The sequence below is a fragment of the Trifolium pratense genome, linkage group LG7, assembly GCF_020283565.1.
Source record: "Trifolium pratense cultivar HEN17-A07 linkage group LG7, ARS_RC_1.1, whole genome shotgun sequence".
NCBI classification, from domain to species: domain Eukaryota; kingdom Viridiplantae; phylum Streptophyta; class Magnoliopsida; order Fabales; family Fabaceae; genus Trifolium; species Trifolium pratense.
The window spans coordinates 35,496,117-35,514,076 of NC_060065.1; the positions used below are offsets into that span (position 1 = coordinate 35,496,117).

The following is a 17,960-nucleotide window of genomic DNA, read 5'->3' on the forward strand; positions in this document are numbered from 1 at the left end:
TTTTGTTGCCGATGTCAAACGAAAGAAAATCGTAGTCCGATTTTTCCATATGCGGCTGCCGGTGGCCATGGCGGCTGGAAAAAAATGAGGTGTCAGTTGGGGTTTTTAAAATCTTTCTAATTTGAAATTTAATATGTCGTTTTATGCAGAGGGGGAAGAGAGAAATTAAATATTGGTGATTACTTGGCCAAACTACGGCCTTGGGACACAAAGATTTGGTTTGTTCCACGGCGAAGAATAGATTGTTGTGAGGAAGGAGAATGAAACTTTTTTTTTTAATAAAAAATTAAAAGCAGAATAAAAAATTAAAATTTAACTAATATAATACACAAAATACATGATAATATCTTATGCCATATTTTGATCCAACGGTAGAAACAAGTCTTGCATGGTGCAAGACTTAAATGAGTCTTTCACGGTAGACATCGCCATAATTATATACTAGCGTGCAGACGGGCACTCTCGTGCCCGTCTGTCCGCTCTTTTTATTTTGTTATTGCACTAACGTGTATATATTTGACTATTATGTGTGAAAACAACAAAAAAAAAACTTGAAAAATACACACATTGTAGTAAAAATAAGACAAAAAAATCCAGCACCATAAATAAAAAATAAAAAAAAGACTTAAAAAACAAAATCATGGAACAGAGTGTGTGACAATGTCTTTCATTTTTAATGTGACTTAATTTGTTGTTTTTCAAAAACCAACTATTTATATATATGTGAAAAATCTATAATATAATATTTTTATCCAACTTAGCAGAATAGAAAAAACGGAACACACAGACGGCCACTGGATTGAAAAAAATAATAAGAAATAAAATTAAAGTACATGTTAGCGTAATAGAAAAAGTGGATCACACAACAGGCACGGAACGTGTCCGCTTCTTTTGGCATCTAGCGGTCAAACGGACAAGTTCTGTGCCCGTTTGTGTGGTCCGCGTTTTTTATTTTGCTATCATATATAAACTGTAAATATTTTACTAAGAATTTAATTTTTATTCAATTCAATTTTTGTAGTTTTCATTTAAATAAAAGTTATATTTTATGTGAATTGATTGACATAAAAACAACTTGTTACCAATATATGTTAATATGTGATCTTATATTTGAAAAAATGTGATCTTATATTTGAAAAGTATTTTCAAAAAGACTCCATTCGATGTGTAGAACATAAGAATGAAAGTTCATGATGGTTGTCAATAGAAAAAAAAAAACTTTGAACATAAAATGACAATCCATTTTCATAACTATCAATGTTCCGGTCAAGATAAGTATTTATAGAGAGAGATATACATCCATAGTTAAAAATAAGACAAACTATATGTTTGTTAATTGTTGATTTCATGATCATACATGTCTTTGTGAAGATAAAAAATAGATTTTTGACTTAAAACAATAATCAAACTTCTCTCTAATCTTCTACTTCTTCTTTAATCATTTTGTGTGCCTTTCGTAAGGATGACCTGTTTTCATACTTTTTTCCTTGCTATAGTCTTCTCCCACTCTTTCCCCTTCTTTTCTATATGTATTTTTTTGTTGTTAATGGTGTGAAGTGTCTTCTCTCCTCGTCAACCTTGAACAGATGCCAAATAGAAAATTGAGATTGTAAAGCGTACAATAAGTTTCGTTAAAAAATGGAAGTACAAAAGAGACAATTAATGCTAAGATACAATGACATCAATCATCAAAATTGAAAAATGAGGTTTTTATCTTTTGGAAAAATTACAATTTTTGGAAAAATTAAGATATAATTACTGGAAAAATAGAAAGAGTAGAAAAATACCTTTTGTGTGTGATTTTTCCTTCAATGTTATAGCATATACTCGTTGTAGGTGTGAAGCCCCTGATGCATGACAAACCTTTTATGCTTTTCAAAAAATGTCAATATGATTTCCCATCTTTCTTTTCTCTCTGACATTTACTTTTATCTTTTGCAACAATTTTGAAATTAGGTCTGAAATAAGATGTAAAAAATTAAATAGAAAAGTAGAAATGAAATCAATTGAATGAAAAAAAAAGCATAGCCTTATATTAATGTCTATGATGTAAGCACAATTGAAAAAAAAAACAAAGAAGGTTGTCCCTAACGTCCATGAATTTGTAGTGAAAACATTCCAAATATATATGTACTACAATATATAAATGACGATAAAAAAAAAATAATTGATGCTCTAAATTCCTAAAAATTAAAAGATAAAATATGTTCATTTTCTTTGTATTCAATTGCTGCTTAAATATTGTACTCTAAATACAAAACTACCATGAGTAAAAAATAAAACTTATAATTAAATATTTGGTTGTTCTAAAACACTTGCAGATTCAATCAAAAAGTAGAATCCATTTCATTGAGATACTCCATGAGATGTTCATTCAATCATCGGTAGTAACAAAGACTCAACCAAACATGAAATGTGATTATCGCATGGTAGTAACAATTGAAACAAAGAATGAGTATATATTTTACCAGCATTCTCAAACTTCAACTAATAATAAAATATTTCAAATACTGAGTATATACATGGTTGAAGGCTTGAAGCCATTTGAACACTTTTGTAGAAAGAGAAAAAAATTCGAACCAATATTAATGAACAACACAAATGAGAAAAAAAATTGAACAACCATTAATGCACAACACAAATGATGAACACTAACAAAGAAAAAATAACAATAGATGAAGAACCAAAGAGAAAGGGAGGGAGTGAGAGAAAGAGTCTTGAAATTGAAGCACCATCACTGACATGGTCTTCCATTGTGCGTATTTTTAATGTTAAAGATCAACAGAAAAGATGGATGTGAAACAAAAATCGTAGTGAAACATTTGTTTGTCGCATTGATGATGTCACTGCGTTTCAATTTCAATGAATGGACTTCTGCAATTAAACATTAACAAATTTGGATAAAAATTAAGACATATATCAATCAAATATTAGAAGAAAAGTTAAGGAGAGTGTGTAGAATTGCCTCACTCACATGACTACCCTTAAAATAATTAGAAGAAATGACAATAAATAGTTATATTTCTTACTTGTATTTTTTGTTGATAGGTGTAACCTTTCTTACTTAAATTTCCATGATTTTGACCATGGCATCACTGAGAAATTGTAAGGTTGAATCTCATTTTATGATTTAAAAACCCTTAATTTTTTTTTTGACAAATAAAAGCCCTTTAATTAAGACTACTATATGAAGTGAAAAGGAGAAAACAAAAGGAGAAGAAGGGGTGTATTCAAATGGTAGTGGAATGAAAGGATGTGTAGTGTTGGAAGATAATATAAGCCGTTAACATAATTTTTTTGAAATGGTAACCGATATAAGATTTGATTTTTGAATATTTTGGGATTTTTAAAAAAAGGCTACACCAATAAAAATGTTTTCCCTTTATTATTGTTATATTATATATATCAAACACCACAAACAAAAAGTATTTCATCATAATAATAGAATTATTTTATCAAACACCACATGATTCACGTGTATATGTATATCAAGGCTTTATCTAACATGCACCACTTGATTAAGTGGTGCATGGTGCACAAGTGTTCGATATTTTTATAACGAATACGAATTTTATAAAATCCACCGTTGGATAGAAAATTTATATTGTTTAGATCATCCATAAATTTTTTAATTTTTTTTTTGAAAATTATTTGATATGTTATCGAGACCCATCAAGATTAACGGTATTGAATAAAAATCCATAAACCATTAATTTTTGGGGTCTCAATAACATATCAAATGATTTTAAATTTTTTTTAAAAAATTTATGGATGTTCTATACGATATAAATTTTCTATCCAACGGTGGTTTTATAAAATTCGTATTCGTTATAGTGTTTTCGATGACTTGTGCATGATGCACAACTTAAGTCACTTGTGCACCATAGACTTTGACGTATATCAAACACCACAAACAAAAAATATTTCATCATAATAATGGAATTATTTTATCAAACACCACATGACTCACGAGTATGTATATATATATATCAAACACCACAAACAAAAAATATTTCATCATAATAATGGAATTATTTTATCTTCTATGCTCTATAGTCTACACTTCCATCACCACTCTTATTCTATCCCTTTTCCTTCCCTTTCACACGTTGCTTCGCCGTTTAGTACTCTCACGCGCCGCTTCTTCCTCTTCCGGTGAAGGGGATGAATTCATATCACTCTACGAAGGTACAATCTATCATCAGCGCCGCCAACCCGTTCACCACTCCTTTCAACACCAAATTCGCTACGCGCTTATTGATCTCGACCGTACACCTCACGCGCCACCCAATCATCTTTCTCCTGATGAAGCTCGTCAAATTACTGATACCAATGGACCTATGTAATTTAAATTCTTTATTCTTTACATTTTCTTCATTGGGTTTCTTTATAGCCATGCAAAATTTCATCTTGACGTTTCAAATTGTGCAGTTTGCTTTTGACAATTCCACCTAGTGTTGGATATGAACAAAACCCATTGAGTGTATATTATTGCTATGATGTTGAAGATTCTTCTACACGTTTGAAGAAATGTATTGCTGAGGTTTGTAAGTTTGTTGGTGCTAAAGAAAATATTTATTCATTTATGTTTGAAGAAAATATAAACATGCTTAAATATGATCTGTTTTGATTTTGATCTTTGTAAAAAAATAATTTTCATTTATACCCGTGCAAAATCTCAAAAAAAAAAATTTAAAGGTCCATGAGTGGAAATTTTAGCTATCCACCTCGTTCTTTAGTATGTTCATTAGTGAACAAAAAGGAAATAAATATTGTCACTATCTAGGTTAATGCTACGTTGGACCACCTTTACAAGTGGTCCACCATGAACAAGTGATCTACCGAATATGAATTTTATAAAATTTACTATTGGATTGAAAGTTTATATCGTATAAATCATCCATAAATTTTTTTGAAAATCATTTGATGTGTTATTGAGACCCATCAAGATTTACGTTATTTAATAAAACGTTAATCTTGATGTGTCTCAATAACATATCAAATGGTTTTCAATTTTTCTAAATTTTTCTATGGATGATTTATATGATCTAAACTTTCAATCCAACGGTAGATTTTTTAAAATTCGTATTCGTTATAATGTTATTCGTGACTGGTCCACCATGGACCACTTAATTAAGTTGTCCATATTAGAATTTACCCTATAAAGTACTACATATCTTTCTCTTTTAAGTGTCTCCTTTTTAACTATTGTTACTAAAAAGGAAATAAATATTGTCACCAAATTAACAATGTATATTTTTGCATTTTATCTTCTTATTATACCCTTATTATATTTTTTTTTTTTTTTTTTGGTAGAGCCCTTATTATATTTTAATTCACCAATAAATTCTTATTTTTTCACACATTTTTTTTTCCAATGAATTTAATATATTACGTACAAAAAAAAATTAATATGTTATGTACTATTACCAAAAAAAAAAATTTAAAACAAAATTTAAATTTTTCAAATATATAACAATAATTAGTTTTATTAAAAAAGATAAGAGTAATTGACAATGAGCATAATTGACTAAAAATTCCAAAATAACTGTTAAATAGGAACGCTAAATCCGATATAAAAGACATTTAAAAAGGAACACAAGGCGTATAATATTGTGAAATTGGTGACATTTATTTTGTTTGTTTCAGGCAACCAATTCACCATGGTCCGAAAGATTATCCTTCACTTTCAATCCACATTCTGATCTAGTGGCCAAAACTATGCATGTCAGTCCTTTTATGGTATGTAATTAAATTATGAAAAATTTAGGAAACTTTGGTTCAAATTAAATTGCTATATGGTTGAGTTAAATTAATATATATATATATATATATATATATATATATATATATATATATATATATATATATATATATATATATATATATATATATATATATATATATATATATATATATATATATAACTGACAACAAATTTAAATAGTTTTTCAGCATTTTATCAGTAATTAAGCATCTATCTAAACTATTACAGGATATGCTTGGAAATTGGAGTATCAAAGCAGGTGAACCTGGAGAGAATCTTAACATATCAATTTCAATTCATCACCCTGAGCTTGGAAACTATTTTACTGCTACTCTGAAAGCCAAAAAGTTGTGCTCATCATCAACGTCGATTTTAGATCATTCAGTTTTCTTTTGGTTGATACCTCATAAGATTGTTGTGGGGATGTATTGGAATGTAAGCTTCATTTTTGCTATCAATAATAAGTCATTAACTCTTTTTTATAACGTATAGACATATAGTAGAGCGCATGTAATTTTTTTTAGGCCCCCAAAACATGGAGGCTCTGTTGTGCAGATCACACTCCACTTGTGCAGGGTCGGCCTTGGTCTTGTCATATATGTTGACATGGTATGTGAGTCATTGTCAAATATTGTGTTTTGACTTGGTCAAAAGCGATGAATTCATTTTCTTTTGCAAAATGTGCTAAAATTATGGGTCAAAATCATATGTTTGAAAAAATTAGAGGATAAAAAGTGTAGTTTAAACTTTTTTTTAATGTGCTGAATTCATTATGTTTAATTATGATAAATTTTTTATCCGTTTATGAATTAATTTATTTTTTCAATTGATTTTTTTATGTGCTGAACTGATTATGTTGTTCCACCAGGGTTTGAAACTGTGGTGGAAAAATGTGAAATTTATACCACACCCTAAATATACCAATCTTGCGTACAAGGATGAATCTTTAATTCGAGAGAGAAAATTACAGTGTTGTCCATTCAGTAGACAAAGAGAAATCAACGAAGATTGTTTAGCCGGAGGAACTCCTAAAGAAAGGTGGTTTAGATGGATTGATGCTAAATGACAATGGCCATAGAAAATTAATGCCAAATATTTGTTACATCAATCAATCATGGTTTGTTATTTGTCACATCAATCAATTTATATAACAAACATGACATTGTATCATGATTTGTTATTTGTCACATCAATCAATCAATTTATATAACAAACATGACATTGTATCATGGTTTGTTTTCTTGTATTTTTGTTTTTTAGTGTGATTTTCATATATTTGTTTGTTTTTGTGTATTTTGTTGTTCCGTCGTTGTGCGGTGTATCTTGTTGTCTCGCCTTTGTGCGGTATACTTTGTTTTTCTGTCTTTGTGCGGTGGGGAGGGATTGTCTCCCGTGGATATCTCACTGGAGAATATCCAGTGTTGATATCCACCCTTCTTCTTTTTTTGTCATCATTAAACAATTGTAAAATAAAATAAAATGAAGGGTTTAGATTTAATGGGAGGGAAATGTCACCGGAGACAACCTCATCCCTTGTGTGGTGTTCATTTGTTTCAGGTTGAAGGATTAGATCTGATCAAGTGTAAATCTATTCAATGCCAACTTTTGTGTCATCAACGCTACAGATCTGGAGGCATGGACAATCCAGACACTTCAATATAGTCATATTTGTGGGCTTATGTAATTTGTCGTTTTATGCTATTAACATGGATGTTATGAGTTTGTTCGCAAATTCATCCTTTTTGTTTTTAGCGAATTTGAATTTGCATTGCATCGATGTACTTTATCAATTTGAATGAATGAATATCGTTTATTTTTAGTAAAATAAAAAAATAAAAATTGAGAATTAACTTGTTTGTGGGATGAGTAAATGGATACCAACATAATTGAGATGTTTTTATTAAGCTTATATACAATATTGAGAGCTTTGTTAAAAATTGGAGCTTGGTTGAACAAAACTTTCACATCAATATATCCGAACATAAAGCATTTTATCTTCAACTCAAAATTAATTAGAATTAATTTTACACGATCATCTCCAAAACTCTTTAAAAACGAACTCGTAAATAAAGCTAACTTTATCTTTTGAGGCGAATTTTTATCTTCAAGCTTTGTGTTGTTAAGTTACACATATCTTTAATTCAGTATTGTAGCATAACGTTGGATCATATTTTGGGCCTGTTTGTTTTGGTTTTTTTTAAAATGAATTTTATACTGTTGCATAATTTTGTGTAAAACAATTTACAAGAATTTTTTTTATAAAAACTTCATTGGTTCAATTGAAAATTTGGTTTGAATAGTTATTCTTAACATGTTATTTTAGTTATTTCATATTTTATTGAAAAAAAAATTGGATATCAAATTTAAAAAAATCACTTAATTTTGAAGCTATTTCAAATAAATTTTCATAAAAATCATTTTTGAAATACAACTTTTTGAAAAAATTGTGATTTTGATTATGTTTTGATCTTCAAAAATGTATGTTTATGTTATATGATGTCAAAGTTAGTGTTTCAATTTAGAAAAAACAAATATAAAAAACTTGTAATATTTTGAAAAACGATTTTATAAAATCTATTTTAAAAAATTCATTTTTTTAAAGCCAAAACAAATAGACCTTTTATACGATGTCAGTTTTTATGTGTCAAAATACGAATTCACACTTTTAATTTTTTTTAAGACAAATACTAACTAATATTAGAGAGCTTATTAAGAATTCACATGTAGAAATATTTACTCTTTTATAAAACTAATTTTATTTATCTAAAATTTAAGTATAATCATTTTGCTAACTATATCACTTCTCAATTTTAGACATTAAAAAATTGTCCTCTTAACTTGGTCACACTTTATATGTAGGATTACGATCGATCGTTGATTTGAGAAATTTCAAAGGTTGATTTGAGATTGGGCAATGGACCAGAGTGTGATATGTTAAGGCCCAACCTAGAAAAGTACACACTCCACTTGTGCAGGGTCGGCCTTGGTCTTGCCATATATGTTGACATGACATGTGAGTCATTGCCAAATGTTGTGTTTTGAGTTGGTCAAAATCAACGAGTTCATTTTCTTTTGCAAAACGTGCTAAAATTATGGGTCAAAATCATATGTTTGAAAAAATTAGAGGAAAAAGTGTAGTTTAAACTTTTTTTTTAACGTGCTGAATTCATTATGTTTTCAATTGATTTTTTATGTGCTGAACTGATTATGTTGTTCCACCAGGGTTTGAAATTGTGGTGGAAAAATGTGAAATTTATACCACACCCTAGATATACCAATCTTGCGTACAAGGATGAATCTTTAATTCGAGAGAGAAAATTACAGTGTTGTCCATTCAGTAGACAAAGAGAAAGCAACGAAGATTGTTTAGCGGGAGGAAATCCTAAAGAACGGTGGTTTAGATGGATTGATGCTAACTGACCATGGTCATAGAAAATTAATGCCAAATATTTGTTACATGAATATTTTTTTAGCAATGCACTCTTTTCCCCTTCACTTCACCTGAATTTTCCTACGAGTTTTACAGATAAGGTTTTCAATTCGACTATTGAATTTGTTAGCTTCTACTTAGGTATTGGTCTAGTCCTCCTAAATTTTCTGTATTTTTTTCTTTTTTTCTTTCTCGTTATATTAAATAAATATGATTTTTACATATTTGTTTGTTTTTATTTATTTTGTTGTTCCGTCATTGTGCGGTGTATTTTGTTGTCCCACCTTTACGCGGTGTACTTTGTTTTCCCGTCTTTGTGCGGTGTTCATTTGTTTGAAGTTGAAGATTAGATCCGATCAAGTGTAAATTCATTCAATGTCGACTTTTGTGTCATCAATGCTACAAATATGGAGGCATGAATAATCCAGACACTTCAATATAGTCATATTCGTAGGCTTATGTAATTTGTCGTTTTATGCTATTAACATGGATGTTGTGAGTTTGTTCGCAAATTCATTCTTTTTGTTTTTAGCAAATTTGAATTAATGAACGTCGTTTACTTTTAGTAAAAAAATAATTGAGAATTAACTTGTTTGTGGGATGAGTAAATGAATACCAACGAGTAAACTGCCAAATATCCCCCTAAGATTTTAAAATTCGTCAAATACCCCCCTGAAATACTCCGCCAGGGGGCAATTTGATTGACTTTTTAAAATTTCAGGGAGTATTTGCCTATTTCCAAATTTCAGGAGGTATTTGACGTATTTTAAAATTCCAGGAGGGTATTTAACAGTTTACTCGAACACCAACATAATTGGAATGTTTTATTAAGCCTATAAAAATTATTGACAGCTTTGTTAAAACTTGGAGCTTGGTTTAACAAAACTTTCACATAAATACATCCAAATATAAATCATTTTTTCTTCAACTCAAAATTAATTAGAATTAATTTTACTCAATCATCTCCAAAACTCTTTAAAAAGGAGGTCGCAAATAAAGCTAACTTTATCTTTGCTTATAAAAAAAAAACTAACTTTATCTTTGGAAGTGAATTTTTTTTTTTTGTTCAAGGGAAGTTACACATATCTTTCATTTAAATGATTTAATATTAATGTAGCATAATTTCAGTGTTGGACCATAGATATCATGTGTCAAAAGAGGAAATCTAACTTTAAAAGACAATTACTAACTAATGTCTGTAGAAAATTTGTTAAAAATTCAAATGTAAAAATATTGAGTCTTACATAAAACTAATTTTATTTATCTAAATTTAAATATAATCATTTTGCTAAGTATACTCTATTTCTCACTTTTAGGTGTTAGAAAATTTGTCCTCCTAACTTGGTCGACACTTTATGTGCGTTGGTCGAGAATTCGAGATTAATTGTTGTTGAACTTCTACACGATTTCATGTTTTAATAAAGTTCAACAGTTAATTTATAATTTAACGATCTAAATTACACAATAAAATAATCTCAATCATTAATCTAAATTGACCGGTTGAAGGTTTGTCATGTAATTATATCAGAAAATCCAATTTTCTATTGTAACCCTTGAGTTGAGATCACAAAATATTTCATCATAAGCACATGGGTGTATCAAAGGGAGTAAAAGAAGGGTCCTAAAATTAAACACATAAACAAAGAAAAACACTTTTATTTTTCACAGAAAAAAAAAATGGAATTATTTTATCTTCTATGCTCTATAGTCTACACTTCCATCACCACTCTTATTCTATCCCTTTTCATTCCCTTTCACGCGCTGCTGCGCCGTTTAGTACTCTCACGCGCCGCTTCTTCCTCTTCCAGTGAAGGAGCTCAATCCATATCACTCTACGAAGGTACAGTCTACCATCAGCGCCGCCACCCCGTTCACCACTCCTTTCAATACCAAGTTCGCTACGCGCTTATTGATCTCGACCGTGCACCTCACGCGCCACCCAATCATCTTTCTCCTGATGAAGCTCGCCGAATTAGTGATACCAATGGACCCATGTAATTCATCTTATTTATTTTTTACTCTTTCTCCGTTGGGTTCCTTCAATGCTATGCAAAATTTCATCTTGATGTTTCAATTTAATGTGGGTGAAATTTTCTCTGTTATGAAGTTTTTGATTTGATGAAATTGACTCAATTTTGCAGTTTGCTTTTGACAATTCCACCTAGTGTTGGATATGAGCAGAATCCATTGAGTGTATATTATTGCTATGATGTTGAAGATTCTGCTACACGTTTGAAGAAATGCATTGCTGAGGTTTGTGCTAATTTTTGCTCTCTTTTCTTAGTTTATGAGACTTTTCCATTTTACATATATCTTAGAGGTTCATTATTAAGAAAATTAAGGAAATTTTTTGTTACTAAATTTAGAAAGTTTTTTTTTTTAAGCAAACTAAACTTAGAAAGTTAATAGTACTAATATTGTTTTTCCAAATTTACCTTTTTGGATAGAGTATTAATTTATTTTTAGCTTAATTGCATTTTTGGTCTCCCGTTGTTTTTTCTAAATTCGTTATTTTAGTCCCCAAATTTCAAAATGTCCAACATTTTTTGCAACTTTAAATTTGGGGATCAAAAGAAGATTTACAATAAATAGAAGTAATTTGGTAAAGAAAAAATTAACTCAGTTGGTTGGGATATTGCATGTAATATGCAGGGACTTGAGTTTGAACTCTGATACTCACACTTATTTACCCTAAAATTCGAAAGAGATCCTATAAAATTGGAGAACAAAGTTCTCAACAATGTGATATATAGAGACATAGGTACTATAAGGCTACCTATAGATTTGGAGTGTTGAACTGCATTTATCTGTTTTCTTTTCTTTATCGGATTTCTCAAGGAAGATGGTGTTTTTCACTTTTTATGTGGGATATTTAATTTGAAATGAGTACTGTTTTTTTTCTTCTTTCATTTCTATAAATATTGTCACTAAGAATAGTATTGTGAAATTGAAACTGCTGATATTTTTGTTGTTTGTTGCAGGTAACAAATACACCATGGGCTGAAAGAGTAACATTTATATTCGATCCCCATTCTGATCTAGTGGCCAAAGCTTTGCATGTCAGTCCTTTCATGGTATGTAAATTACGCCATTTGCATTTGCTATGCAGATTTTAGGAAACCGATGACAATTTTAGAATGGTTCCTGAGGGGATTTGAACTCTAATGCCAAGCTCTTATAACTTAAATTACTATAAAAATGAGAATGTATCTAAATAGTTTTTCTGCATTTTATCAGTAAACATCTCCCTAAACTTGAGCTGTTGCAGGATATGCTTGGGAGTTGGAATATCAAAGCAAGTGAGCCTGGAGAGAATCTAAGCATATCAATTTCAGTTCATCACCCTGAGTTTCAAAACTATTTTACTGCTAGTCTGAAAGCTAAAAAGTTGTGCTCGTCATCAACGACAGATCATGCAGTTTTCTTTTGGTTGATGCCTCATAAAGTTGCCATATGGATATATTGGCATGTAAGCTTCTGTTTGGCTTTACCTTCCTATTACTGTGTTTTAAAATTATATGAAGTATTTAGTGCAATTTCTGTTATGATAAATTTTCTTTGGCAAGAAATTTAAAGTCACACTTAATATCTTGCATGAGAAGTAACTTTTTTTTGCTTGAGATCAAGGACAACACTTTGGGTTTATTAAGTATGTCATTAGGCTTAAATATATTGTTTGTCCTTCTATTTTGTCTTATTCAAAATTTTGGTCTCCCTATTTTTATATCCATAATTTTGGTTTCCCAATTTTTCAAACGATAGAATTTTTCTTCGCGTATACATTTAGAGGTTGAATTTTGATGATGCGACAAGTAAGATGTTTATATGTAACAACTGAGTTGGTGACAATGAAAAAGAAACCAGATTCTTACTTTATAACTAATTTATAATTCTTCAAATTTTACATTATTAGTGTATATTACAAAAGAAACCAGATTTCATATAAAACACTGTTTAGGTTGATTCTCACTTAATAACTCATTTCCATGTCCTCAACTCAGTTGTCACATAAGTATCTCAATTGTCAAATGTATAGGTGAGGGAAGTTTCGAACATTTTGAAAACCGAGTGATCAAATCCGTAGATTTAAAAATGGGGAGACACAAATTGTAAATAAGACAAAATAGAGGAACTATAACCGAATTTATGCCAATCAAGGCATTTTTACATTTGAATTGAAATTACAATCCTATGTTACTGCCTTTATTTAAATGGACATGTTGCTTTGGAACACCACCATCAACCTGTTTTGGAATTAATGTTTTCATTTGAACTTTAATATATGTGCTGAGCCAATTATGTTCATTCTTCCTTCAGGCTGTAAAACTGTGGTGGAAAAATGTGCAATTTATACAGCATCCTAGATATACCGCTCCAACATACAGGGACGACGCTTTAGTACGAGATAGAAAATTGCAATGCTGTGGATTGAGTGATTATAATTTGCATGTACAACAAAGAGGAAGCAACAAGGATTGTTTAGCTGAAACAAGTCCTAGAGACAGGTGGTTCAGATGGATTGATGCTAAATGGCCATGGTCATAGAAAATACAAGCATTTGAGTGTGTGCAAATATTTAAAATGTATTCCACTTGATTTGTTTATACCAGCAAATAGTTGTAACAAACATTCCCAAATGGGTAATAATGATAAACATGTAGGTTTACCATTTATTGTTTACCATCACTTGGCTTGAGATATGCCATTATTTCCCTGTTTTTTTTAGATTTCTTAGTTCCTTTTGTCCTTTGAGCTGGTTAACTAACATTAAATTTGAAATAAATCTACCTGTATATAATAAATATTTGAGTATTTCTGCTGGAAAGTTCAACATACTTAAGCTTGATTATTAATCTGTGGGTTCCAGTTTCTTTAAATGGTTAAACAAACACGTTTTATGAGTGTTGAAGTTTTTTGAACCAAACAAACTTACTGCATTTCATTAATTATCAAAAGTTCAATACATGAAGGAATAATCTCAAATCTATGGAAACTAGTCCAGGAATTGGCCGCCCTAGCTAAAGTGTGAGCAACCGAATTCACTTGTCTCCTAATAAACTTAACTTCAAAGTTCACACATGATAACATAACAAGAATAATTTCATCAACGATTGAAAGAAACTCTGAATTGCCTCGCCTTTTGGTACGAATAGCATCAACCAACACTTGAGAGTCACTTTCAAACTGGACGCTTTCAAAACCTCTACTCTTAGCTTCATTCATAGCTTGCAATAGTGCCCATGCTTCACCCTCCTCGGTTGATAAAGTCAGTTGCTGCCACTGCGTAAATCCAGCCATAAACTCACCAGAATTATTACGAAAACAAGCACCCATCGCGGTCCTACCTGCATCGACAAAGAATGCTGCATCTACATTGCACTTCAACCATCCTCTACGAGGCTTTTCCCACCGAATGGTGCTAACAAGCGGAACATCATGATCATCGTTACCTCGCAACTTATGGACGGCAATCCACTCGTTCCACTGATCAAACGCAGCCCGGCCTATTTGGTTCGGGCTTCTAACATTATCGTTCCAAATTTTATCATTCCGGTTATGCCATATACTCCATAACAGCATAGCCACTCTACCTATCGTAGCGTAATCCTCGTTCCGACACAAGGCAAACACTCTATCTGCCGCACTACCTTGCTGACAAGCTGCGGAACCCAAGACAGATGACAGTCCAGCTGCTTGCCAACTGGATTGAGCAGACGTGCAGGTGAAAAATGTGTGTATATCATCTTCCACCTCATCTTCACATAATGGGCAATGAACATCACAATCAACATGACGTTCTAATAACCGACGCCTCGTTGGAATACATCCCCTACATAATCGCCAAAGAAGATGACGCGCTTTGTGTGGAGCATGCGCTTTCCATATTTCTTTCCAATTACCTTTCACATGGAATTTATCATTACGGAGAATACACTTCATAGCAAGCTTGTACCCGGATTTGACAGAGTAACACCCATTTCGTTCCTCCTCCCAAACCATTTTATCCACATAGACCGACCCAATGAGAGGTGTCGTAATAATCCTCTCTGCCACCTGGACTGGGAATAACATGCGAATTTTAGTCACATTCCATGCTCGATAATTGTCTACCATCAGGTCCCTAACATATAAGTTATACATTCCTTCAGGTTGAGGCGAAGGAATCCAGCGTTCTCCATTCCCACGTAACCAAGGATCCGACATAACGTGTATCTTGTCGCCACCACCAATCCTCCACCTACACCCGAGTAAAAGAACCTGTCTAGCTTTCCAGATACTACGCCATGCAAAACTAGGATTATAGCCCAGAGACGCCTCCAACAAAGTAGATCGTGGAAAATACCTTGCTTTAATAAGTCTAGCCACCAATGTATCTGGATTTTGTAAAATTTTCCATGCTTGTTTCGCTACCATAGCCATATTAAAGGCTTCAAAATTCCGGAAACCCAAACCCCCTTTATCTTTGGGGCAAGCAAGTCTCTCCCATGCTAACCAATGAATACCTTTACTATTACCATTACCACCTCCCCACCAAAAGGCATTTATCATTTTTTCAATATCATCAATAAATGAAGAAGGGAGGATAAACATACTCATAACATAAGCTGGGATGGCTTGAAGCACTGACTTTATCATAATCTCTTTTCCAGCTTTCGATAAGGCTCGACCTCTCCATGAGTTTATCCTCTTCCAGATACGATCTTTAATATAGGAAAAAATTGCCTTCTTACTTCTACCTACCATAGACGGTAGGCCGAGATAAATACCTGTGCCCAACACATGTCGCACCCCAAGAATACCGGCTAAATCTTCTTGAGCCGCCTGTGACATATTGCGACTAATGAACACTTCAGACTTAGACAGGTTAATTTCCTGACCCGAGGCCTGTTCATAAGTTTGTAGAATACTTAAAAGTTGGGTCACCTCATCAACATTAGCTCTGCAGAATAAGAAACAGTCATCTGCAAACAATAGATGAGACACTTCAGGGGCGCCTCGACAAATTCGCACACCATGAATGTCTCCTTTACTAACAGCTTGGTGTATTAGAGCAGTCAGTCCTTCCGCTACAAGGATAAATAAATAAGGGGACAATGGATCTCCCTGCCGTAAACCTCTTCCCGGAGTAATAGGACCAACTTTGTCAAAATTCATAAGCACTGAATAGTTAACAGAACTCACACACATCATCATCCACTGTACCCACTTCTCTCCAAACCCCATTTTGACTAACATACCACGAAGGAAACCCCAATCCACCTTGTCATAAGCCTTACTAATATCAATTTTTAATGCTAACTCACCTCTATATCCTCTAGTCTTTCTCTTCATAGCATGTATAACTTCAATAGCAATAAGGGCATTATCAAGGATCGACCTGCCTTCGACAAAAGCTGACTGCTCCTGGGAAACACATTTATCCAGACAGTGCTTCAACCTATTAGCAAGCACTTTAGAGACTATCTTGTAGAGGACATTACAGAGAGAAATAGGTCTCAAATCTTTCATCGAGGTAGGATTATCACATTTAGGGATGAGACAAATATTAGTTTCATTAAGGCTAGAAGGAAAATACCCCCTATCTAACCAGGAAGATGCGGCTACAAAAATATCATCTCCGCAATGTTCCCAGAACCTTTGGTAGAAAGCTGGGTTGAAACCATCAGGACCTGGTGATTTATCCGGGTGCATCTGAAATAAAGCTTGTTGTAATTCAATTTTGGTCAGAGGTGCCATAAGTAAATGGTTATCCTCCTCTGTCACCCTTCGCTGGATAAGATTAAGCACAGGTTCATGAATACCACTTATACATCTGAAGAGAGCATTAAAATAATTCTTAGCTACCCCGCACAAATCCTCTTGAGTATGAACTGTAGTACCTGCTTCATCCATAAGTTTGGTAATCTTTTTTTTCTTACTACGAGCTGAAGCGGACATATGAAAAAATCGAGTATTCAAGTCACCCTCTTGAAGCCAATGCATCTTGGCTCGCTGCTTCCAGTACCCTTCCTCCTGAACCAGTAAAGTAGCATGCTTATCAGAGCATTCCTGAAACCTCCTACTCTCTACCTCCCCCTGATTATCCCTCAACGCCTCCATCTCACGGACACATTCTTCAATCTCCCGTTTAAACTTCACTCTTTTCCTTTTACCCCACTCTTCAATCTCCTATGAGTGTTGAAGTTAAAACCAAGATTTGTACCTCTTTTAAAAAATTATGAATGAAAATAAACATAGTCAATCAAGTATTTACATGTACATCTTTTTATATTCAGGAATAAAACTTTCATGTAATACAACTCATTATATAATTTTTTGTCTGAGGATAGAGGTGGGAATAGGCTAGGCCGAGCTAGGCTTTGCCAAGCCTGAGTCTGGCCTGTCAAAAAATCGAAGGTCTGAGCCTGACCTGTGGCCTATCATAGGCTTAAATTCTAGGCATGAGCCTGGCCTTTTGAAAGTCTGATGTGGCCTGTTAGCCTGTTTAAAAGCCTATTTCATATGAACATATTTAAATAAATAATTATATTTATTTTGAAATATACTTATGAACTAATAAAATAATGTTTCATTTGATATTTTAGAGAATTTGACTATATATGTCATCATATTTCAATTCTAGTTTATAATAATACATTTATATATGTTAAAAACTAATGTAGATTAATAAACTTAAATTACTTAAAAAGTTAATAGATTTATAATTTAATCAAAGTATAAATTTTAATATATAAATAATAATCGTAATAAAAATATTATTCA

The 17,960-nt window shown here is 32.1% G+C and overlaps 3 protein-coding genes and 1 long non-coding RNA gene across 4 annotated transcripts; 3 read left to right on the forward strand and 1 right to left on the reverse strand.

Annotated features, from left to right (window-relative positions):
• Nucleotides 1-3,966: 3,966 nt before the first annotated feature.
• Nucleotides 3,967-7,354, forward strand: LOC123897982. Its single transcript, XM_045948824.1, has 5 exons — nt 3,967-4,342; nt 4,432-4,543; nt 5,650-5,742; nt 5,996-6,202; nt 6,636-7,354. The coding sequence occupies exons 1-5, from the start codon at nt 3,975-3,977 to the stop codon at nt 6,831-6,833; spliced, it is 978 nt and encodes a 325-aa protein (XP_045804780.1). The 5' UTR covers nt 3,967-3,974; the 3' UTR covers nt 6,834-7,354.
• A 1,370-nt stretch (nt 7,355-8,724) lies between these two features.
• On the forward strand, nt 8,725-9,080 carry LOC123897984. The gene is made up of 2 exons (XR_006805170.1): nt 8,725-8,780; nt 8,990-9,080. It is a non-coding gene; the product is annotated as an uncharacterized LOC123897984 (long non-coding RNA).
• Nucleotides 9,081-10,473: 1,393 nt separating this feature from the next.
• On the forward strand, nt 10,474-14,009 carry LOC123897983. Its single transcript, XM_045948825.1, has 5 exons — nt 10,474-11,191; nt 11,339-11,450; nt 12,179-12,271; nt 12,466-12,666; nt 13,515-14,009. Exons 1-5 carry the CDS (start codon nt 10,875-10,877, stop codon nt 13,740-13,742), a joined length of 951 nt encoding a protein of 316 aa, XP_045804781.1. The 5' UTR covers nt 10,474-10,874; the 3' UTR covers nt 13,743-14,009.
• Nucleotides 14,010-14,046: 37 nt separating this feature from the next.
• On the reverse strand, nt 14,047-17,297 carry LOC123896341. The gene is made up of 2 exons (XM_045946741.1): nt 14,399-17,297; nt 14,047-14,129 (listed from the first exon to the last, which is right to left on the reverse strand). The coding sequence occupies exons 1-2, from the start codon at nt 17,295-17,297 to the stop codon at nt 14,047-14,049; spliced, it is 2,982 nt and encodes a 993-aa protein (XP_045802697.1).
• Nucleotides 17,298-17,960: the final 663 nt, after the last annotated feature.

Bases quoted from the DNA above. Each gene is read 5' to 3' on its own strand.
- LOC123897982 (XM_045948824.1), top strand. From the start codon at position 3,975: ATGTATATATATATATCAAACACCACAAACAAAAAATATTTCATCATA. The intron at 5,743-5,995 runs GTATGTAATTAA...AAACTATTACAG, and splicing joins TGCATGTCAGTCCTTTTATG to GATATGCTTGGAAATTGGAG. The intron at 6,203-6,635 runs GTAAGCTTCATT...TTGTTCCACCAG, and splicing joins TTGTGGGGATGTATTGGAAT to GGTTTGAAACTGTGGTGGAA.
- LOC123897983 (XM_045948825.1), top strand. From the start codon at position 10,875: ATGGAATTATTTTATCTTCTATGCTCTATAGTCTACACTTCCATCACC. The intron at 11,451-12,178 runs GTTTGTGCTAAT...TGTTTGTTGCAG, and splicing joins TGAAGAAATGCATTGCTGAG to GTAACAAATACACCATGGGC. The intron at 12,272-12,465 runs GTATGTAAATTA...GAGCTGTTGCAG, and splicing joins TGCATGTCAGTCCTTTCATG to GATATGCTTGGGAGTTGGAA.
- LOC123896341 (XM_045946741.1), bottom strand. From the start codon at position 17,297: ATGGAGGCGTTGAGGGATAATCAGGGGGAGGTAGAGAGTAGGAGGTTT. The intron at 14,130-14,398 runs GTTTTGAAAGCG...AATGAAATGCAG, and splicing joins GAATGAAGCTAAGAGTAGAG to TAAGTTTGTTTGGTTCAAAA.